The sequence below is a fragment of the Amblyraja radiata genome, chromosome 9 (assembly GCF_010909765.2).
Source record: "Amblyraja radiata isolate CabotCenter1 chromosome 9, sAmbRad1.1.pri, whole genome shotgun sequence".
Taxonomy (NCBI): domain Eukaryota; kingdom Metazoa; phylum Chordata; class Chondrichthyes; order Rajiformes; family Rajidae; genus Amblyraja; species Amblyraja radiata.
Genome location: NC_045964.1, coordinates 51,849,888 through 51,874,566, shown reverse-complemented (window position 1 = coordinate 51,874,566; position 24,679 = coordinate 51,849,888). Strand labels below are relative to the sequence as shown.

The 24,679-nt window shown below is 43.2% G+C and overlaps 1 protein-coding gene across 4 annotated transcripts in view; it reads left to right on the top strand.

Moving 5' to 3' along the window:
* Positions 1-24,679, top strand: part of c9h14orf39 (chromosome 9 C14orf39 homolog) — a 58,338-nt gene that overhangs the window by 16,612 nt on the left and 17,047 nt on the right. For 3 of the 4 annotated variants that reach the window (XM_033027416.1, XM_033027415.1, XM_033027418.1), the window contains 8 exons: positions 3,466-3,571; positions 3,921-4,018; positions 5,972-6,123; positions 8,385-8,461; positions 13,481-13,597; positions 17,405-17,490; positions 18,105-18,169; positions 22,125-22,201. In XM_033027416.1, the coding sequence (XP_032883307.1) occupies positions 3,466-3,571; positions 3,921-4,018; positions 5,972-6,123; positions 8,385-8,461; positions 13,481-13,597; positions 17,405-17,490; positions 18,105-18,169; positions 22,125-22,201 (778 nt within the window). The remainder of the gene's footprint in view (positions 1-3,465; positions 3,572-3,920; positions 4,019-5,971; positions 6,124-8,384; positions 8,462-13,480; positions 13,598-17,404; positions 17,491-18,104; positions 18,170-22,124; positions 22,202-24,679) is intronic. The other variant, XM_033027417.1, reaches the window with a different exon arrangement.

The window sequence follows — 24,679 nt, the reverse complement described above, 5'->3', positions numbered from 1 at the left end:
TTGTTTGTTGCAGATTATAAGTATATTAACTTTTCAAAGTTAAATAGTTTTTCAAATGATTGTTAATGTTTCAAATTATCAAGGACAATTATTGGCCTTCATAACAGAGGAGTTGAATATCGGAGCAAAGAGGTCCTTCTGCAGTTGTACAGGGCCCTGGTGAGACCACACCTGGAGTATTGTGTGCAGTCTTGGTCTCCAAATTTGAGGAAGGACATTCTTACTATTGAGTGCAGTGTAGGTTCACGAGGTTAATTCCCGGGATGGCAGGACTGTCATATGTTTAAAGAATGGAGCGACTGGGTTTGTAAACACTGGAATTTAGAAGGATGAGAGGGTATTTTATTGAAACACTAGACCAAGTGCAGACCCGTTGGGTCTGTTCCCCCAATGTGCGGTTGTGGAGGGGGGGAGGCGGCATGCAGCGTCACACACTAACTCCCCCCCCCCCGCACTCACGCTAATGGAGGGGAGGAGGGGAGAGAGAGAGGGGAGGAGAGAGGGGGAGAGAGAGGGGGAGGAGAGAGGGGGAGGAGACTCAGGGTAACCAATTTGTTCGGAAAGATATAGGTTATTAGTATATAAGTTATAATGTTATTTGATCCACACTCCATACCAGTTGGTGGCGGTAATGCACTAAAAAGTTGTTTGCCAACCGCCAAAAAAAACTACATAGAAGAAGAAGTAGGAGGGGGAGGAGAGAGGGGGAGGAGAGAGAGGAGTGGGGGGGGGGAAGAGAGGGGGGGGGGAGGAGAGGGGGGGGAGAGAGGGGGGGGGAGAGGAGAAGGGAGAGCAGGAGAAGGGGGGGGAGAGGAGAAGGGGGGGGAGAGGAGAAGGGGGGGGAGAGGAGAAGGGGGGAGAGGAGAGGGGGGGGGAGAGGAGAGGGGCGGCGGGGAGAGGCGAGGGGTGCGGGGGGAGGAGAGGGATGCGGGGATCGAGGAGATGGGGGAGAGAGGAGAGGGGCGAGAGGGAGGGGGGGGAGAGGTGGAGAGGGCGAGAGGGAGGGGGGAGGGGGGCGGGAGGAGGCGGCGGGGAAGGGGGGGGGAGGAGGGGGGAGGAGGGGGGAGGGGGGGGGAGAGGGGGTGGGGAGAGGGGAGGGGGGAGAGGGAGGGGGGCGTAGAGGAAGGGGAGCGGAGGAGGGGGGGAGCGTGAGGAGGGGGGGGAGGGAGAGGGGGGAGCACGGAGAGGGGGGATAGGGAGAGGGGGAGAGGAGGGGGGGGAGCGGAGGGGGGAGAGGCGAGGGGGGAGAGGAGAGGGGGAGGAGGAGGGGTGGAGGAGAGGGGGGAGGAGGGGGAGAGGGAGAGGAGAGGGGGGAGAGGAGAGGGGGGAGAGGAGAGGGGGGGAGAGGAGGGGGGGGGAGAGGAGAGGGGGAGAGGAGGAGGGGGGGGGGGGGGAGAGGAGGAGGGGGGGGGGGGAGAGGAGGAGAGGAGAGGGAGGGGGTGGAGAGAGAGTACCTTTTTACTTCAACCCAAACCCAAACCCAAACAACCATTTGCAGTGCTTTTTTACCTCTAACCATATTTTCATTTTCAAACTAAATTAAGGGTACTCACAGTGCTGTAGACATTTGTCAGTGTCATTCAGAGCTCTGATTGAGGCACACCACTTGCAGAGACTGATTGAGGCACACCACTTGCAGAGACTGATTGAGGCACACCACTTGCAGAGACTGATTGAGGCACACCACTTGCAGAGACTGATTGAGGCACACCACTCCCTGGTTTTATAGTCCCTCCCCCACCCTCCAGCAGGGGCAGCAGAGAGAATGGGGAATTTTATAAAAACATTAATATCTCTGTCAATTTTCATCGACGGGAAAAATCCTCAGCACACATGCGGCGGAGGGGGGCTCTGAGCGAGGTGGCCAAAAATGACGGCCGTAGGTGGCGGCGTACTCTCGGAAATCGCAGCATAGAAAGCCAAAACCGGTCAAGAACAGACTTTTAGTAATATAGATAGATAAGATTATTAAGGGATTGGACATGCTGGAGGCAGGAAACATGTTCCCGATGTTGGGGGAGTCCAGAACCAGGGGCCGCAGTTTAAGAATAAGGGGTAGACCATTTAGAATGGCGATGAGGAAAAACGTATTCAGACTCTTTATACCTGCATTAAGGAGGCAATTAAACACACCTGAGCAATTACAAATGCCTGTGTCCCAAACATTATGGTGCCCTGAAATGGGGGGACAATGTATAAACACAGCTGTAATTTCTACATGGTGAAACCAAAATGGGTAGAAATGGCCTTTAATAAAATCTGACAATGTGCACTTTAACCAAATGTGATTTTTTCTATTACAAATCTCAAATTGTGGAGTACAGAGGCAAATAAATAAATGATGGGTCTTTGTCCCACACATTATGGAGAGCGCTGTAGCTTTGGCATTTTTCAAGAAAGGTAGAATCTCATTGATTCTGTTGCAGTATTCTGTCATAGGTGCAATTGAGAAAATTTGTGTCATTTTTAGATTTTGCATTTTGCTATTACAAAAAAATGTAGATTCTGGGCTACATAAAGCATGACAGAATTGAATTAAAAGTTGGCTGGGGAAGTAACATCTTCAAAGTTATCTGGGAACCCACAACCTTTTTGCATCACATTGTGTAGTACAGACATAGCCAAGCTTCTGATTCATTGACATTTTGAGATTAATGCCCACCACAGCAGAATTTAAGGTCTCCAGAGCCACAATTGTAACATTTTTCAGAATATTCTTACCTCCGCCTAGCAGTTATGCCACATCATCCAGCTGTGGAAAGACAAGAAAAAATGGTGCATATTTTCATTTACTCCTTGCAGTGGAGAGGCTCTTCCACAATTGCTTGATTATAATGAATTGCAAGTGTTCTAAACCCTGTATTCAATACCTCAGTTTATAAAAATAATTAATTTAAACTCTGTACTCAAATTGATGCTCCATCGAGTAGAAGTGATTTGTTGCATTTGAGTAATGAATGCAAAATTATGAAAGATTATTATTATCCAACCCCAACTCTATTAAAATATGGTTCATATCTGTTATGTTTAGGGATTAGATTTTTTTTTAATGAAAATCATTGTTGGAAATTATGGCTTCATAAATTTACATTAAACTTCATTACATCTGTGCTATTTGTACTCAATAAACCTTGTATCACAAGAGAGAGCAGTAAAGAATGTTCAATTTGTGGTGATTTCTGTTCCAGATATTGAAATTAAACACCTTGGAAGCTATATGTTTCTTATTGAGTAACCACTAAAACACTTTCAATATATGTAGGAAAACCTCAATGGAGCATCAACCTTAAACTAATGGATTTCAAAATGTTTTCAATTTGATACAAAATTTATACCCAATAATTTTATGAGAGTTGATTATCTGATTACATGAACACACTTTGCTGATATCGACTGACATTATGTTCCAATCATAAGAATAATTCTACAAAAGTTTATTTTGCATTACTCACCTAACAACAACAGTGCCAGATTAAAAATAGACACAAATAACATGTTGGGACAAATTGATACATTCAGAAAAGAGAAGCCATCAGAAGATCCATATGAACAACCAGAGAATGCTGCACAGGTAACGTATGTCTTTCTTAATTTAGATTGCAACTTGAAAATAATTGATATGTTATTGCATTGTGCAAACTTCAGTTGGAATTGTTATTAGAATTCTAACTAGAAAGGGGAAATTATTAGTGTTCCTTAATGCAATTACTGTAATAAGCAATACCATACCTTGATATATGAAGTGTAATATGGCTGTGTAGAATCTGAAATTTTAATCTTCGAACCAAAAAACATTTGTCACTTTCCTTAATGTATTTAATGTAATATCGCAATAAAATACTAATAAAGAGGATAGTTAAAATACTTGCTTAGCTTCTGCAATCTCTGTATTTGAAGTCTTTTCATTTAACCTCCATCAGATTGATGATTCGGAGAGTGAAGAAATAAATGAACTACAATCAGATATGTCTCATATCAATTTGCCAAATATTGTCACTTCAAAGGAACAAGTTCAAAGGTATGGCGTCAATATTTGGTAAATGCAGTAGCAAATAAATCAAACAAATTCTACATTGTATCATACAAGGAGTGTTATATTCTTTTGATGAATTGGCCATTTATTTGAATCATCATAATGTATGACCAAGGCTACCCTCTACAAGAACATTTGATGAGATTGGTTTGGATGTAAAAATTTCCTGTAGAGACTTTACAGGAACTTCCAGGAAAGTCAATAGGCAGATAAAACAACATTGATACCTCAATTTAGATCAACGCAGTTTGGTCTTCCTTGTTTTAACTTACTTTGGAAGTGTCGCATTGTTAGTCCTTCCTTCATGCAACTTTACAGACCTCCTAACTTTGAATAACTTGATTACTGATTTTGGGTGCTTGACTATAATGGTACGTTTGCAAGTTCATTACTGTTCACTCAATTATTGTTGACTTTGGCATGCTTTTGATTCCCTAAGCCATATCCCATTCATCCCAGCACATTTTGCTAATGTGCCTAGTTGATTTTAGCCATTTCATACGGCTGCAAACATCATCCATTTAATTGTCCACATGCATTAACATTCCACATGAACAAGCTTTTATATATCTAGCACTATTCTTTTTCTTGCCCACTTGATTTATTAAAACAAAATAACTGGTTTTGTTAACGAAGACCAAAGGTAACTGAATAATGATATCCACAAGGTATCCTGGTCTGTTGATTATACAGAAACAGGTGGGAGAGAATATTTTGGTAAGGATTTTTGGACTTTGCACAGGACACAAATAAGTTAAGTGGCTGGGTCAAAACCAGGTAAATGGAGATTAATGTTCCTTTTACTTTGGTAAGGGGATTCTAAAGGTAGATTATTATCTTAATGGTGAAAATTGAAGATGAGATACGTACAGAATGACCTAGATGTTCTCGTGCATGAATCACAAAAAGCTAACCAAGTGGCTAGGAAGAGAAATGGCATATTGGCCTTTATTGCATGAGGGTTTTAGATTAGAAATAGTAAAGTACCGTTACATTCATGCAGGATAACTGTAAGATATCACCTTGATACTGTTCACAATTTTTGTCCTCATATTCAAGAATGGCATTCGCTAAAATATCTACTAAGTTAATTACCAGATTGAGATGGTTATCATATCATAAGTAGCTAAAGATATTGGAAATATATATATTTTAGAATTTAGAATGAGAGATGGTTTTACTGAAATATAAGATCCTAAAAGTGTATGACAGGGTAGGTGTCAAAATGCACAAGGAGAATATTGTATGTTAGAATTTTATAAAGAAGAATATTTGATATGCTTCACTAAATTACCCTTTAGTAATTCAACATGGTATTCAAAAGCAAATTCTATGGATTCTGGAAATTGGAAATAAAAACAGAAAATGTGCAAATATACAGGCAGAATCAGAAAAAGCATTAAAATGTCAAGTCTATAAGCATTTGTCAGAAATAAAAAAAATAGTGATAAGAGAAAGGGATGGGGCATGGCTTTGTGGGGATGTGCAAGGGGCAAGAAAAAAACAAAGTCGAAAGTAGGGCAGAATGTCAAAGAGCTTAAATGACAAAAGCTTTCACGATGGAAGGCAAATATAGGTAATAATGAGCAATTAGGTTTAAGGGAGTTTTATACAGGAGCAGGAAAATTATTATCAGAAACTGTTCAAATTATTCCATTCAGAAGGGTGAAAATGTGCTGGGAAAATGCTTTTGAGTTTACATTGAGCTAGATTGGAATAGTGTGGAGCAAAGCTATCAGCATTGGAATAGGGTACAGAGTTAAAGTGATAAGCAACAGAATCATTAGTTCATGCTTGTGGAATGAATGAAGGAAGGTGTCCAGCTATTCTGCAGATGGTCTTCCAAATGTAGAGATAACCTCAGCATGTGCAATTATGATTGTAAATGATTCTAGAAAAGCTAAACCTAATATAATTTAATCTGAAATTTATTTGTAGGATTTACCTGCAACATGAATATTCGATTACTTTGGACACTGTGGTAAGTCCTGATAATGCACAGTCTCAGAAACATGCCATGGTCAATCAGAAATCAACATTACCTTTGAAGCCATTCAAACTTGCAAGGACACAGCCACCGGCAGAATCAGGTATGTCCTTAATTTTGAAGTAAAAATATATAAATAAGTATTTTTTCTTAAGTTTTTCTTACAACTTTAGAACATTTTTTTAAAAGATCAGAGAAAAATCATAGAAATAAATCTTAGCAATACCTATCCAGATGCAGAAGGCAATACATTTTCTGATGATAGATTCTAAGATGATTGTTTCAGCTTCTCTGTAATTGAGGAAATACCAAATTTTAATAGAAGTCTGGTGACCATTTATGTTCTTGTTCTGCATTGAATATCAAGAAAAGAGAATTGAGAAAATAAGTGGGTTTCAAATGAAGTGGAATTGGAGATCAGGATTAATTGGACCTGGACATAAAAAAGTATTTCAGCTAGCTCCGCATAACTTTTTAAACAGAAGATAGATCATTTTATTTTAGTAACTGCACTAACATATACAAAATGCTATTTATGGAATTTCCTTCCATTTCCAGCATACTCCAGTTATGCCATGATATATTCTAATACTATTTAAATGTGGGGAATATGCTTGACTGATTCAAAAGGTCATAGATTCAGACTGTGCTCTGAATTATATATATATAATATATACAAAATATAAACTGGCACTGAAGCGTTGCCTTCAGTATATATCTGAAGTGATCAAAATGGGGTTAAGAGTTTCACAACCTCCTGACTTTGAGGAAGGAACTGCGGTGTGTTTTATAGATGGCACCCATAATGGTGCTGGAGAGAATAAATGTTAACATAGAAACATAGAACATAGAAAATAGGTGCAGGAATAGGCCATTCGGCCCTTCGAGCCTGCACCGCCATTCAATATGATCATGGCTGATCATCCAACTCAGTATCCTGTACCTGCCTTCTCTCCATACCCCCTGATCCCTTTAGCCACAAGGGCCACATCTAACTCCCTCTTAAATATAGCCAATGAACTGGCCTCAACTACCTTCTGTGGCAGAGAATTCCAGAGATTCACCACTCTGGGTGAAGGCTGGTGCATGTTCTAGTTAAGCAGCTGCTATAACCTGAATAGCATCAAGCTACTTGAATGTTGTTGGACCTACACTCATCCAGGCAAATGGAGAGCATTTCATCATTCTCTTGGTTAATGCTTTGTAGCTGGTTTAAGGCTCTGACATGTCAAGTGATGAACTACTTTCTGCAAAATCCATATGGCTGGTTCACTTGCGTTTTTGGTGTGTAATAATACCCAGAATATTATAGAGTTGCTTATAACACAGTAAGAGGTTATTCAGCATATCAAGTCTTTGCCTGCTTCCAATACCTACTCTTGCTTTCATGCCCATCAACTCCCGATTCTGTCTTTCACCTACACTAGGAATAATTTGCAGTAGGCAATTGATCTACCACCTAGTACATATCTGGGATGTGAAAGAAACTGGGATACCTAGGGAAAAACCCTTGTGGTTACATGGAGATAGCTCAGGTACAAATCTTTGAGGCATGGGGAGAAGATGGAAGCTGCAATCAGCCAGCACCAAAAGTTAAACCCAGGTTACAGAAGCTGTTGATAACGTTTGGTGAAGGTAAATGTTTGAATGTCAAGGCTTGATAGTTAGATTTTTCCTTGTAATGTGTTGTCGAGCCTGCCTCTTCTCTAGTGCAAGGCGGACTTTTTCATTTTTTGAAGAGTTACAAATGGAATAGCAATAATTAGAGAACATTTTAAGATGTAAGGAAGCTGAGTAATGAAGCAGCTGAAGATGGTTGGTCTTAGGATGCTATCCATAGGAATTATCACAGCGATATCGTGAGTTTGGGATGGCATAACATAGGTTCAAGATATGACTCCAACTACTGGATAGCTTTCCTCTTGATGCTTTGACTTTTACCAGAGCTCTTTGATGCCACACACAGATAAATGCTATATGACTCCAACCACTGGATTGATTTCCCCTTGATGATTTGACTTTTACTAGAACTCCTGATACTGCCGATAGATACATGCTATTTGGACTCCCAACTACAATTCTGATTTTTTTTCCCATGTTTTGTCCTAGGCTATGATAATGATAATCTAAACTGGGTTTACAATATCTATCCAGATGCAGTGGACATTATGTATGTGCTAATAATAGATTTTAAGATAATTGTAAGATAATTTAAGATAATTGTGGTTTCTGGAATTTAAATTCAAAGCTTCCAATTTACAGTTGAATTAAGTGATTTATTCTGGAAGATATATGATGACAATATGCATAGAATAACACGATTAGATAACTAATTTGTCTTTAAAATCATAATTTATGCCTTAGAAAGTGGAACACATAAGAATCTGCAAGCAAGTAATGTTCTGGTTTCACAACTTAATTCATTGCAAAAAGGATGCGAGGTAAATATGAAAAATATATCAGAAATTGTTGGTGGTACATACTCATTAACTTATTAACATTTGTCCAAATGTCAATATTAGTCAATTGGTCAGTATTAGAGTCATAGAGTCATACAGCATGGAAAATGGCTCTTTGGTGCAACTTGTTCATGCCAATCAAGATGCCCCATCTAAGCTTGTCCCATTTACCCATGTTTGGTCCATATCCCTCTAAACCTTTCCTATCCATGTACCTGCCCAAACATATTTTAAATATTGTTAATGTATCTACCTCAACTATTTCCTCTGCCAACTGCCATATACCCACCACCCTGTGTGTGAAAAAGTTGTTCCTCAGGTGACAATTAAACCTTACCCCTCTCAGCTAAAACTATATCCTCTGGTTCTTGATTCACCTACCTTGGGAATAAAGCTCCCTTTATTCACATGCTTTGCCTTTTGCCATTCAGCCAACCATCTATCCATGCTAGTATCTTTCCTCGAATACCAATGGTAGTCATCTTCTTTAGCAGCCTCATGTGCGGCACCTTATCAAGGGCCTTCTGAAAATACAGGCAAACAACATCCACTGATTCTTTGTCTATCTGCTATTTACTTCCACGAAGAATTCCAGCAGATTTGTCAGGCAAAATCTCCCCTTCACTAAACCATGCTGACGGACCTATTTTATCATGGAAACCTCATCCTAAATAATCTATATTACTAAATCTTCTCTTGTTTTATGTATATGTATATGTGTGTGTGTGAGTCATTTGAGCACAATCTGGTTAATTCCTATTTTCTTCCAAACGCTAGGCCTTCCCATTTTCACACATTTTACTCACTTTTTTCCTGTGGAGGCTATAAACATCTTCCCGTCACATTCCCACCTATATATCCAAACTTTTTAATCGTTTAAAGTTTTTAAAACAGCCCGAAAACTCACCCATTTCGGAAAAAAAACCCCAGAGTGACGTCACAATGCACTTGCAAGGCAGGACGGGACACTCCGGGAGGGAGGGGCTCTCCAGCACTCGCGTGGCGGTGGCTGCCGGCGTCCGACGCCCGGTGGGGAGGGTCGTGCTGGAGCTGGAGTGAGGGCCGAGCCCGGGGCTTGGGATGGGGCCGTGACCAGGGTCGAAAAAGAAGCCACCGCTGGAACCAAGGACGATCATGGGGCCTGTTGTCAGGGACGAGCCCGGAAATGAAGTCGTAGCCTGCAATTTAGGAGATGGGGTGGGGAGTGAGGTGGTAGTGGGAGATGGGGGGGGGGGGAGATGGGGAGGGGTGGAGGAGATGCCCCCATCCCATCTTCTCTCCCTCTCCCTCTCGCTCTCTCCCCCCCCACCCCACACGACCTGGGCGCTACAGCCTGTCCCGGGGCAAACGACCTGGGAACTGCAGCTAGTCCCGGGGACGCGAGGGGTCTGGGAAGTGAAGCCAGTCCCGGAGATGCGAGGGATCTGGGAACTGCAGCCAGTCCCGGGGCATGTAGGTGATGTTGCCGATCCCTGGACTAAACCAAACCCTTGATCCTGTCCAACCATCCCTTTTTCAAAATTTAGCAACTTAAATTAGGGGTGCGTCTTCGACGCAGGTGCATCTTCAATGCCGGGAAATAAAGTAAATCAAAAAGCACGACAGGAACCTGCAGAACTCATCACCATTATTTTTTAATCCTTCCTGGCTTCAGATGTAGTGTCAGAGGACTGTAGAAATGCCAACATTATATCTTAATATTTAGAGAGAAACAAGGATAACCTTTAATAATACGTCAGTTAGTCTTACCTCCGTAAGGAGGGCAAGTTATTGGAATCATTCTTGGAGACAGTATGAACCTTCAGCTAGAGAGCATGGATTAATCATGGATAGCTAGTCATTGAAGTGATCCAAGGGAGAGTGGAAAGTTGGATCCAATATTGGTTCAGAGGCAGAGAACAAAGGAAATAGAACGTAGTACAGTACAGCATAAGAGCAGACCCTTTGGCCCACAACATATAAAACTAACATATAAAATTCTTAAAGGATTGGACAGGCTAGATGCAGGAAAAATGTTCCCGATGTTGGGGGAGTGCAGAACCGGGGTCACAGTTTAAGAATAAGGGGTAGGCCATTTAGGACTGAGATGAGGAAAAAAATATTTACCCAGAGAGTTGTGAATCTGTGGAATTCTCTGCCACAGAAGGCAGTGGAGGCCAATTCATTGGGTGTTTTCAAGAGAGAGTTAGATTTAGGTCTTAGGGCTAAAGGAATCACGGGATATGGGGAAAAAGCAGGAAAAAGGAGTACTGATTTTAAATGATCAGCCACGATCATATTGAATGGCGGTGCTGGCTTGAAGGGCTGAATGGCCTACTCCTGCACCTATTTTTTCTATGTTTCTTCTATGTTTCTATGTCTGTGCTGAACATGATACCAATAGACAATAGGTGCAGGAGTAGGCCATTCGGCCCTTCGAGCCAGCACCGCCATTCAATGTGATCATGGCTGATCATCCCCAATCAGGACCCCGTTCCTGCCTTCTCCCTATATCCCCTGACATCGTTATCTTTAAGAGCCCTATCTAGCTCTCTCTTGAAAGTATCCAAAGAACCGGCCTCTATCGCCCTCTGAGGCAGAGAATTCCACAGACTCACAACTCTGTGAGAAAAAGTGTTTCCTCATCCCCATTCTAAATGGCTTACCCCTTATTCTTAAACTGTGGCCCCTGGTTCTGGACTCCCCCAACATTGGGAACATGTTTCCTGCGCCTAGCATGTCCAAACCCTTAATAATCTTATATGTTTCAATAAGATATCCTCTCATCCTTCTAAACTCCAGAGTATACAAGCCCAGCCGCTCCATTCTCACAGCATATGACAGTCCTGCCATCCAGGGAATTAACGTTGTAAACCTACGCTGCACTCCCTCAATAGCAAGAATGTTCTTCCCCAAATTAGGGGACCAAAGCTGCACACAATACTCCAGGTGTGGTCTCACTAGGACCCTATACAAATGCAGAAGGACCTCTTTGCTCCTATACTCAACTCCTCTTGTTATAAAGGCCAACATGCCATTCGCAACATACCAAGGCCAACTCTTATTTTCCTGCACATAATCCATATACAGTACCTCCATTCCCTGCATTTCCATAGTCTCTTAAATGCCATTATCATATATGCCTCCACCACCACTCATCTCCTTATACTGTGCTCCTCGCATCTTAAAGTTATTCCCGTTAGTATTTTATTTTTCCATCCTGGGAGAAAGATTCTGACTGCTCTATCTATATCTCTCATAATTTTATGTAATTCTATCAGATCTCCCAATGACCTCCAGCATTCCAGAGAAAGTAAATCTCAGCCTGTCCAACCTCTCCCTGTAGCTAACACCGACACTATTCTGGTAAACCTCCTCTGTAGTGGGGGGGGGTGGGTTGCGGGGGGGTGCTGGGGCGGTGGGGGGACGGGGGGGTTGTGGGGGTGTGGGGACGGGGGGGTTGTGGGGGCGGGTGGGTTGTGGGGGGGTTGTGGGGGCGGGGGGTGTGGGGTCAGGGGGAGTTGTGCGGGCTAGGGGGTTGTGGGATCAGGAAGGGTTGTGCGGGCGGGAGGGGTTGTGGGGGGGTTGTTGTGGGGGCAGGGGTTTGTGGGGGAGGGGGGTTGTGGGGGAGAGGGTGTTGTGGGGGAGAGGGTGTTGTGGGGGAGGGGGGAATAAGCTTGGAGAAAAGACAGGGGAAGAGCCATGGGGGAGAGGGGGGCATCACGGGGGAGGCGGGGGAGGAGCCAGCGTGGGGGACCAAAGGGGTAGTGGCTGGAATTGGCGGTGTGATGGGGACTCACAGTGGGCGCTGGTCACTGATCGTTCTCCTCCGTCGGGATCAGAGTCTCCGCTTTCTGTTTTGCGACATCTCTGGATCTGGGCTGGGCTCGGCTGGGTCTCCCACGCTGTGCTGGGCTGGGCTGGGCTGGGTCTCTCCCGCTGGGCTGCTGCTTGGAGCTGGGCTGCTGCTTGGGGCGGGGCTGGGTTTGGCTGCTTCGGGTCCCTCCGAAAGTCCAGTTGGAAACCTCCGCCAGCCACCCTCAGCTCCAGTAAAGACGCGATGGCACAGGAAGGGGTGGACCATCCCGGGGAGTGACAGGGGAAGAGACTAATCCGCGCAGCATCGACTGGCAGGTGAAGAGATCGATCTGCGCACACACAGTTTTTAAGATTTTTAAACCTCGCTAACTTTTACGATATTCAACCGATCAGAACGAAACTTGGTGCAATCGCAGCGCAGGAGAACGGTGTGTGAACTGGCTGAAAATCGCAGCGCTATCGCGAACCGTATTTGCGCAAATAGAAAGACCGCCAAACCGGAGTATAACAAGATCAGAGTTTTAGTTATGTATAGATGGTCTGACCTATGAAAGCATGCATGCCTTGTGCCTTCTTTATCACTCTATCTACTTGAGTTGCCTCTTTCAAAGAGGTATGGACTTGGACGCCAAGATCCTTCTGTGCATGAGTGCTGTTAAATGCCATACCAGTCTGTGGAATTCTCTGCCTCAGAGGGTGGTGGAGGCAGGTTCTCTGGTTGCTTTCAAGAGAGAGCTAGATAGGGCTCTTAAAAATAGCGGTCAGGGGATATGGGGAGAAGGCAGGAATGGGGTACTGATTGGGGATGATCAGCCATGATCACATTGATGCTGGTGATGGTGATGCTGGCTCGAAGGGCCGAATGACCTACTCCTGCACCTATTGTCTATTGCCTATTGTCTTTTAATTGTATAATCTCCCGTTACATTTGGCCTCCCTCACACTTGCTCGGATTAAACTCTATCTGTCATTTCTTCGCCCATTTCTGTAGCTGATTTATATCCATTGCACTTTAACAATCGTCTTCACAGTCCTCAACCCAGTAATCTTGGTGACATTTGCAAACCTACTATCCAACCCGTCTACATTTATACCCCAGCCATTTATATACAGACACAGCAGAGGTCCCAGCACAAATCCCTGCAGAACTCCACTGGATGGTAATATTCTATATATCATGAACATTTTTTTAAATCGTTTTAGGACTCTGGAGATAATATCCAAGCCCCAATAATGGAATTCTGCACTTCTCTACCAAACCATGAAAAACCTCTGGTAAATGTTTCTGCCGCAGTTCCACAAGATACTCAGAATTCCATGGTAAGATTTTTTTTATTTTCCTCATGCTACGTCAATTTTTTAAAATTGCACTGTTGTTTTCCCAATTCATGAAATAAGTGATGGATATTTTAAAAAGTGAGAAAAATGTGAGAAAAACAATGCACACAATTGAATTTCTGCATATTCTGTGATTGTAACAATTTAGCACATGAAACTCTTGGCAGCTTCAATATTCTTAATGCAGCAATCTCAAGCAATTGCTGGAGACTCTGTGCTTTTCCTAGGCCTACCCTCTGTAGCCTTCTTTACAATTTTAGATAAGATGCATTTCTTGTAAGTTTATTTTCTACAGATTTCAGCTATTTGTTCTGCTAGCCTATCTTCAGGTGTTGTTTTCTTCTCTACTTATTACATTACCATCCTCTTTCACCTTGTACACTCACTATTTGTTCCCTTCAGTCTTCCATCCTATCACAGCTCTTCACAGCTTTCTTTTCATCTTATAATTGGTTACTAATGAATTGTTTGCTCTGTTTCCATGAATTCTCCCTAACTAGCTGGTCATTTCCAGAAACCTCTGCTTTTATATTATGAATTCATAATGCTACTTATCAAACAGCCTAAGCCTCCTACCCATTCCCCCACCAAACAAATTTTAAATTTAGTGCCTATCTGTAAAATGGATTTAAAAATAATAGTGTCCTTTAAAAAGATTGTAACAGGGCTGTCAACTCTCACGCTTTGAGCGTGAGAATCACGCCCTCAAGCAAACTCTCACGCGCTCACGCTGATCAGAAATTTCTCACGCTCAGTGGTGAGAAATTCTGTGATCAACAAAAATGTAATTACTCGGATAAACTGCATGGTCCGCGGGTGTTGGAGAGCCGGGGCTGAGGGAGGGATGGAAGCAGCGGGCGGATACAGATGCGGGGAACCGGGGCTGGTGAGTTTGCGGGGCTGACGAGTATTTGCGTGGCTAGCGAGTCGCTCGCTGCAGCTTCGGCCATGGAGTGCGAGTGTCCCGGGCCGTCGGAGGCGTCGGAAGCGCCGCTGCCGCGAGAGTCTCTGTGCCAAAGGGAGAGACTCTCAAAGGGAGGTGGAGAGAGAGAGTGGGGAAGGAGACAGGGAGACAGGGGGGAGAGCAGGGGGGAGAGAGCGAGGGGGGTGAGAGGAGAGAGAGGGGAGAGACAGAGGGGGGGGGGGGTGAATGGAAAGAGAGAAGAGGGAGAGGGGGAAAGAGGTAGGGGAGAGAGAGGGGGGAGAGTGAGGAAGAGAGATAGAGGTGAGAGGGGAAGAAAGAGGGAAGAGAGAGAGGGGGTGGAGAGGGTAGAAGAGAATGGGAGAGAGGGGTGGTAAAAGAGAGAGGGAGAGAGAGGAGGAAAGAGAGAGGGAGGGAAGAGAGAGAGGTGAGAGGAGAGAGAGAGAGAGGGGAGAGAGAGAGGGGAGAGTGTGTGGAGAGGGAGAGGGAGAAAGGGGGAGATAGAGAGGGAGGGAGAAAGAGAGAGGGGGAGAGAGAGGGGGAAGCGAGGGGGAGAGAGAGGAAAAAGAGAGAGGGGGAGGGAGGGGGGAGAGAGAGTTAGGGGAAAGAGAGGGGAGAGAGAGTTAGGGGAAAGAGAGGGGAGAGAGAGTTAGGGGAAATAGGGGAGAGAGAGTTGGGGGAAAGAGAGGGGAGAGAGAGGGGAGGGGGTGGAGAGAGGAGAGAGGGGATGAGAGAGAGGGGGGAGAGTGAGGTGGGACGGAGAGAGGGGGAAGAGAGAGAGAGAGGGGGGATAGAGAGGGGAGAGAGAGAGGGGAAGAGAGGAGAGAGGGGGGGGGGACAGAGGGGGGGGGGGAGAGAAGAGAGAGGGAAGGGGAGAGAGTGAGAGGGGGAGACAGGGGAGAGAGAGGGTGAGAGGAGAGACAGAGAGGGAGAGAGGGGAGAGAGGGGAAAGAGAGATGGAGGGGAGAGTTAGAGGGGGAAAGAGAGGGGGGGGGGGTTGAGAGGAGAGAGAGTGCATCCTGGAGGACAACCAGTGGCTGCTGAAAGTAAGTACCAAGCACTGGGTAGAAACGGTGGAAGATAGTGGACTTCAAATGGGGGTGGTTGGAGAAAGCATCCTGCTTGCCGGCTAGATTTTCACTTACTGTAACTGCAGGAAAAATGTTCCCGATGTTGGGGGAGTTCAGAACCATTAGTCACTGTTTAAGAATAAAGGGGGGGGGGGCAGTTAGGACTGAGATGGAGGACAAATTTTCTTCATGCAGAAAGTTGTGAATCTGTGGAATTCTCTGCCACAGAAGGCAGTGCAGGCCAATTCACTGGATGTTTTCAAGAGAGAGTTACATTTAGTTCTTGGGGCTAACAACATCAAGGGATATGGGGAAAAAAGAGGTACTGATTTTAGATGAATAGCCATGATTATATTGAATGGCAGTGCAGGCTCGAAGGGCCGATGGCCTATTCCTGCACCTATTTTCTATGTTTCTATGCTTGAGTATATGGCAATAAAACTCGACCACTTGATTTTGAAGCATTCATGCATGGTGGATGTATAATGTAGTCATAGAGTGATACAGTGTGAAAACATGCCCTTCGGCGCAACATGCCCACACCCGCCAACATGTCCCAGCTATGCTACCTGCTTTTGATCCATACCTCCAAACTTGTCCTATCCGTCTGAAGAAGGGTTTTGGCCCGAAACGTCGCCTATTTCCTTCGCTCCATAGATGCTGCTGCACCCGCTGAGTTTCCCCAGCAATTTTGTGCACCTTGTCCTATCCATGTATCAGTCTAACTTTTTCTTAAATGTTGGGATGGTCCCTGCCTCAACTACCTCCTCTGGCAGCTTGTTCCATACACCCATCACCCTTTGTGTGGATAAAGTTACCCCTTAAAAAGTTACCTCTTAAAAATACTTCATACAAAAAACATTGAAATCATACTTCTACAATGTACTAAAACATGATTTTAATACATCAAATTTCAAAAAGTTCCTACCCTTGGAGGGGGGACCCCCTTCTTCCACACCCTCGCCCCACTCGGTTGCACCACTCCCTCACTGGGTACCCCCAAGGCCAGTGATCAGTGATCACACAGCCTCCCCCTTTCAAAAACGCTCCAATCAAAATTTAAAGCATATATATTGTATCCAAGTGTAAGGTAAAAGACTCGCTGCAGTATGCACCGTATTGCACAATTCCAATGGGAGGGGGACTCTCCTCCCCCCCCCCCCCCCCCCCCCCCCCCCCCCCCCCCCCCCCCCCCCCCCCCCCCGTACGGTCGCTATGATCCCTCGGGCTTGGTCTCTCGCAATTTCTCACTCCCAACTCTCACCCAATGTTGGCAGCCTTGATTGTAACAACATTTCAACTTTTACCTTAATCATATATACATTTCTAATCGTTACTTGAACTAGTTATGCGATTTCCATCCTAGTTTGCTATGCATGAGAATTTTTTAACGTGAGTGCTTGCTCAGTAAGCTTGACCAGAATGAATCTTGAAACTGAGGCATAACCCAATTGCTAGATCCTTGTGGGTAATGTGGCCAGATCTATAGTTGTCCCAATTGTCACCAAATCCAGTGACAGTGATGACTGAATACATCAGCAACCTGGTTCTGCTTCACGCACTCCCTTTAAACTTACCAGAACCTTGTTTCCCATGTTGCTTTTAAACTCATTACGCGACTGTGCAGCATTTACAGAAAAAGATAATTAAGTATGTGATAAGGCGTCAGTAGAAATAACCTGATAATTTATAAAATTCAGTGTCCACAGTGTTTTACTTAAATTGTAGAATTAGTAAATACTGAATTAAAAAAATATTTATAAAAAAGACAGTTTAAAAAAAGTTATTATTTTATAGAAGACTCCAGAGATAAGTGGAAGCCATCAACAGAAAAAGTTTCAGATGACATTAGCAACAAAGAATCAAGGGCAAGCTCAATATTGGTAATAAATCTTTAAGATTTTACTTATACAATATCATGCCTGTCCTTTTTGAATCTTCGGAATCTTTTAATTTGTTCCGCCCGCATGTGGACAGATTAAACAAGAAAATATAAATCTGTTGTAGATAAGAAATTTAAACAAAATATGAACGTTTACTCCAGCATCCCTGTTGAGAATGATACGTAGAGATAATCTCAATTCATTGGCATATGCTCCTATGTAATCAGTTAATATCATCTGTAGGTCTGAAAATATAAGCAAGGCAGCAAATTAGTTTATTTAAAGATAAAGGTGGAAACAGGCCGACCAGCGATCCCCATACACTAGCACTATCCTACTTACCAGAGACAATAAATAACTTTTACTGAAACCAATAACGTACAAACCTGTATGTCTTTGGAGTGTGGGAGGAAACCAGAGCACCCGGGGAAAATCCACATGGTCACAGGGAGAACGTACAAACTCCATACAGACGGCACCCATAGTCAGGGTCAAACCTGGGTATCTGGTCCTGTAAGGCAGCAGCCCTACCGTGGCGCCACCACACCACTGAAAAACTGAAAATTGACAACTTGAAAAACGTTTAACTTTCTACCTTTCTATTGTTACACTAGCCCATTTGTTCCCCAGGACCAAGAAGCCCATGTATCTTGGTTAGAAAATAATCTGCCAATTTCAGGTAAATCTGATATATCAGTATTAAATTACAATTTATTGTTGGGTGATCTTGATCTGATAATCACTCATTTGAACTTAAATACTTAATTAAAACACTAAAAATATTAGTGTATAGAATTGATGATAATAACCTTTAGAAATACCGTGTAAAGAAGTCATAGAACATCATAGATAATTTTCCTTTATTTTGTATGTTATATATTAACGATGTCGAGGTAGAGTTACTTTTATAAGTTTGCATAAAATAACTTCCTGCCTTATCATCATCTAAAATATAGTATAAAGCCCAACAGTAACTCAATTCTATTAAATTTTCGAGGAGACTAATGCAGTTAGTGATTACTCTTTGAAATACTTGCTGAATTTGGATGTGTTAGCCAGAGTAGCATTTATTAGTCAAACCTAATTGCCCATTAAGTGATGGTGAGTTACATTCTGATGGCAGTAATCCCAGTATTGCCAAGGAGGAATTATTGTGTGATTAGGCTGAATGACAGTGAGAGAAGTGCGATTTATTTCCATGTCAGGAGGATGTGTATCCCGGTGAGGATCCTGTAGGAATAGTGTTCTCATGTGCCTGCTGCCCTTGTTCATACTGGTGGTTGAAACTGAAGAATTGGGAGATACTTCTTCATGTAACCTAGGCAAGAAATTGCAATGCATTTTGAAGATGACATTTCATTTTTTCACACTGAATGCAAAGTGCAGTTATATAAATGAGCATTTGTTCGAAACAGAAGAAAGGAGAAGGTCATAATGGCTCTGAAACCAGCTGAATAATTAAATATGATTATTGTTGATTTGTTCTCTGGCATGAACATTTCCAACATGTTCAATGTATACTTCAACTTCCCTCTGATCAAAATTTACCTCAACTCCAAATGTACTTGCAGACTTTTCATCCACAGATCTTTGGGTTAGAAACCATTCCTGATACTATAGTATTTCAAAAGATGATAACAAAACAACCACTATCTCGAGAGCCTCCTCTTTCAAAACTCTAGGATGTAGACTAATATGTCCTTGGGTTTTATCAGACTTTACTAATACAAGCACAAAAGCTGCTAGAGAAGTAATGAGCCTGCCACATGATAAAGCTATTCATTGGTTTTTGATCCTTGATTTTCTAGCAATACTTGAAAGATTCTTTTGTGTCTTTATTCGTGAAGATGAAATATACTCATCATCCTTGAGTAACAATCAGGTTCCATTTTTACAGATTATGTCTGTGTTAATAATACACAAAGTCACTCAAAATGGTAGCCACACCTCCACAGTACTGTACACAGTATTGTAATGAATGGCATCAAAATCACACATAGAAACAGAAACGTAGAAAATAGGTGCAGGAGTAGGCCATTCGGCCCTTCGAACCTGCACCGCCATTCAATATGATCATGGCTGATCATCCAACTCAGTATCCTGTACGTGCCTTCTCTCCATACCCCCTATCCCTTTAGCCACAAGGGCCACATCTAACTCCCTCTTAAATATATCCAATGAACTGGCCTCAACTACTTTCTGTGGCAGAGAATTCCACAGATTCACCACTCTATGTGTGAAAAAAAAATTCTCATCTCGGTCCTAAAAGATTTCCCCCTTATCCTTAAACTGTGACCCCTTGTTCTGGACTTCCCCAACATCGGGAACAATCTTCCTGCATCTAGCCTGTCCAACCCCTTAAGAATTTTGTAAGTTTCTACAAGATCCCCCCTCAATCTTCTAAATTCTAGCGAGTACAAGCCGAGTCTATCCAGTCTTTCTTCATATGAAAGTCCTGCCATCCAAAGAATCAGTCTGGTGAACCTTCTCTGTACTCCCTCTATGGCAAGAATGTCTTTCCTCAGATTAGGAGACCAAAACTGTACGCAATACTCCAGGTGTGGTCTCACCAAGGCCTTGTACAATTGCAGTAGAACCTCCCTGCTCCTATACTCAAATCCTTTTGCTATGAATGCTAACATACCATTCGCTTTCTTCACTGCCTGCTGCACCTGCATGCCTACTTTCAATGACTGGTGTACCATGACACCCAGGTCTCGTTGCATCTCCCCTTTTCCTAATCGGCCACCATTCAGATAATAGTCTACTTTCCTGTTCTTGCCACCAAAGTGGATAACCTCACATTTATCCACATTATACTGCATCTGCCATGAATTTTCCCACTCACCCAACCTATCCAAGTCACCTTGCAGCCTCCTAGCATCCTCCTCACAGCTAACACTGCCCCCCAGCTTCGCGTCATCCGCAAACTTGGAGATGTTGCATTCAATTCCCTCGTCCAAATCATTAATATATATGAGACCCTTAATTAATCATTAATAAATGTGTCATTAATATTTCCAAGACCTTTAATGCCCCTGTCCCACTTAGGAAACCTGAACGGAAACCTATGGAGACTTTGCGCCCCACCCAAGGTTTCCGTGCGGTTCCCGGAGGTTGCAGGTGGTTGCTGGAGGTTGCAGGTAGTGGAAGCAGGTAGGGCGACTGACAAAAACCTCCGGGAACCGCACAAAAACCCTGGGTGGGGCGCAAAGTCTCCAGAGGTTTCCGTTCAGGTTTCCTAAGTGGGACAGGGGCATCAGAATGCACAATTCCTCAGTGGAGAGAGAGAGAGACAGAAAACTATTTCTGCCATTCATAGAAATGAACATACTGTATATACAAATATTGAGATTCTGAATTTAATTATGGGAGCTTGTTCATATGTAGGCATGATCGTAAGTTTGGACATTCATAACCCAAGTATGTTTATTTCCTCAGCCACTTATTATTTCCCAATCATAAATTCATCTGCCACAATCTGTAAGGTACCCACATTTTCACTTGCTAATCTTTGTTTTCCTTCATAACCATGGTAGATTTCATAGGCTATTTTCATATTCCTCATTAACTTACTTTCACATTATATTTTCCCTTTATTAATTTCTTGGTTATCATTCACAGAACGATAAAAAATCTCCCAATCCTCAGGCTTATCAATTTATTGTGGCAACCTTATAAGCCTTTTCCATGGATTTAATTTAATTTCTGGTGGAACTACCCCTCCATCAAGGCATCATTTGATTGAGAATGTTATCAAAGAACTCCAGCAATAGTTAATAGGAATACAGATGAAACCTCTCCACTGGCTGGAATTAGTGTGATGGAAGGCGATTTTTGTTGTTGCAGACCAATTGTGTCAGTACCATGAAGATACTAGAAGAGTGATTCAAGGCAAAATGCTAGGCTCTACCATTTTTGTCTGCTTCATCAACAATATTTCCTTCATTATAATATCAGAAGTGGGATGCTTGTACACATTTTTAATTCATTATAATTAGCAGTAGGAGTGCACAGTACCAGACAGAATGCATTATATGGTGCATCTGTAGAACTTTGTAAGAGTAATTGCCAATTTTTCAGGAAGTAGAGATGTTGTTGTGCCTTCTTAGATGTTGCCTCAATCAGGTTGGTCTACAACAGATCGTTCATAATATTAACGCTAAGAAACTCAAAGCTTTCAACCATTTCTACTTTGGTGCCATGGATGCTGATTGGAGCATTGGACATTAAGTTGTTTTTTAAATTTAAAGCAATTACCAGCCAAATGGCAGTTGGCTCTTTATATAGAATAGGCCAGATCTTCCTCAACCCACTCAATTCCCAGAATTTCAACTCATGGTCCGTGCCCCACAGCATTCACCTAGTAGAGATGGGCATTCTTGCTCATCACGAGGTCTTGAAAGGGGTAACTGAAATGCACACTATAAATAGAGATGTTTTTTAAACATCCTGGTATTGTTTTAGTTTGGTGCTTTTGAAATACTTAGCATTAATATGCCATTTATTACACCCCAAGAAAATCTGTCATACTTCTAGAATAAAATGTAATCAATGATTTTCTTATCTTGAACAAGTAGTTTTATATATTGGACCACACACAGAAAGGGATTTTATTTTTGTAATTATTGCAGATGATGGAACAATGAGGAAAATGGATGCTAATCAGAGCAAGGCTTTTGTTCGTGCTGAATCAACTTATAACTCTAAGGTAAACAAAAGGTTGTAAAACTGGAACAAATATTAAAGCAAGAGTGTTAGTTGATTACATCTTTAAGTTGTTCTCCTTTCACCTTCTTTCACTCTCAAAACTCAAAAGAACATAACCTCACCATCAAATTAGGTGTCACAAGACATCTGCAGCCACTCAGGCGTGACAATTCCAGGTAGAAATTAAAATATTGGAAACAGTTAAATTGAGAGAAAAGATATGAAGTATTCCTTTACAGACCCCGACATAAAAGAAGGAAATTCTGACATCTAATGTATTTCCATCATTACTAATCCATAAGCATGCTTGCTGGCACATGTTAACATAAACTCCCGATGGGCCGCAGGCGGCAAAAGCTCCCAGAGGGTTGTGCGCCGCTGCCATCCCCCGGCATCAGGGCGGGCTCACTCACCGGGGACACCTGCCAGGAGGGGAACCCTCGCCCAATGTTCGATAGTTTGCTGGTGATTGGGATGGACATGACGGCTGCAATGGGCCTTTGCGGCCAGCTGCAGCTGGGAATTTGAAGAAGGCACCAAACTCTGGCGACTTGCATATGGACTCAGTAGACTGTTGCTAAGTTATTGGGAATTGTACTTATGTATGGCAATACAGGTGCACAACCTTTTATCCGAAATTCCAAATAACAAAAAGCTCCGAATAGCGGACATTTTTTCGGTCCTTGAAGAAAGGTCCTTGAAGACGTTCACCGAGGGCGGCCCGCAGAGGTGACAGCGGAACCTCCAGTCGGTCCTCGAAGAAAGGGGAACTAAATCCCCATTTAGTTCCCTCCGGCCACCCAGGCCCACTGCAAGCACGGAGATCCCAGATCAGTAACTCCAGCCCAGCCCCGCTCCAACTCCAGAGGAACACGCTCCCCGTAGGGGCAGAAGCTGATGGTGTGCAAGGTACGTCTTGTTCTTGGGGTGGCGCAGCTCGGGCTGTGGGCGAACTGCCACTTGTTGCCGTAGCGGCCCATCGGGGAGCGGATTCCTCTGGAGTTGTAGGGGGAGGGGGTATTGTGCTGTTTGATCGCCCCTGCTATCCCAGGGACAGGGAGACACAGCGGCTTTTGAGAATGGTGGGCAATCACTTCCAAAGTTCTGCCCACACAGTCAGTACACCTCTCCTACACTTGTCTCCCGCACTAAGATCATCTCGCAGAGAATGATCCCAGCCTAACCCTCCCTATTCTCTCCTATTCTGCAAGTAAAAACTACATTGAAGACTCAAACTCGCGATCGAGTAACTGCCGGGATCGAGGCGCAAACTCGCGACCTTGCGGATATGAGCCGAGCACTCTACCACTGAGCCAGCCGTTAAAATCTACGCTAAAAATCTTCCATTCCGAAAGCCGAAAAATTCCGAATTACGAAAAGTGTCTGGTCCCAAGGCTTTCGGATAAAAGGTTGTGCACCTGTAATCTTACTGATCGGTATGCAAAAAAAGAATTTCACTGTACCTAATACCTAGTTTGCATTCCTGCTTTCACATCTATCTGTCTGTCTGTCTGTCTATTACTAAAACTCTTATCTTGTCTCTATATTTGTTTCTATGTTTGTTGGTTTGTAGGTTGTATCTATATTTGTGCCAAAACGCTACACGATAGCGCTACAATGTTTGGCCCACCTTACTCACCATGGTCCTGTGATTATGGAACAAGTTTAGTTCAGATTGATGTTATATTTTGTGTTATTGAAATGTTAAACTTACAAAAATCGTTTCCGCTTGCCCTGCCCGTCAGCTGCGTTCAGTGTCACAATGACATCACAATGGGATCCCGAATTTCATTTACATAAATAATCGCGATTAAAACTCCGTTTAAAAAAAAATTGCGATTTTCATTGTGGGGGAGTAGGATAGGGGGGGGGGTTCATTTTTTTTAAAGCGATTTTCATTGTGGGGGGAATGGGATGGGGAGGTTTAATTTTAAAACAAATCACGATTTTCATTGTGGGGGAGTGTAATGGGGGAGGTTTCATTTAAAAAAAAACGATTTTCATTGTGGAATGGGATAGGGGGAAGGTTTCATTTTTTTTAAAACACCGCGATTTTCATTGTGGGGGGAGGTTTCATTTAAAAAAAAATCTCAATTTTCATTGTGGGGGTGGGTGGGATAGGGGGGAGGTTTCTGTTGTGATATTGCAAGGACTACTTTGTTATATCACAAGAACTACTTTGTTTGCCCGTGTAGCAACATGTATATGTGTGAATGATGTAAAATGGACAGGCACTCTGGTTCCAGATGGCCGTGAAATAAACAGCGCCTTGATTTATGCTCAGCTTCAAACCTCTAAATACGTGCACTTGAGGTCATTCCAGAGTCATAACAATGGTATAACAGATACTGGACCACGAAGTACAACAGTTTTATTTTAAAAAAACATCGTAATTTTCATTGTTGGGGGTGGGATAGGGGGGAGGTGAGGACTGGGGAAGCAAGGGAGTAGAGGGTGAGGAGGGGGGTAGGGAGGGGAG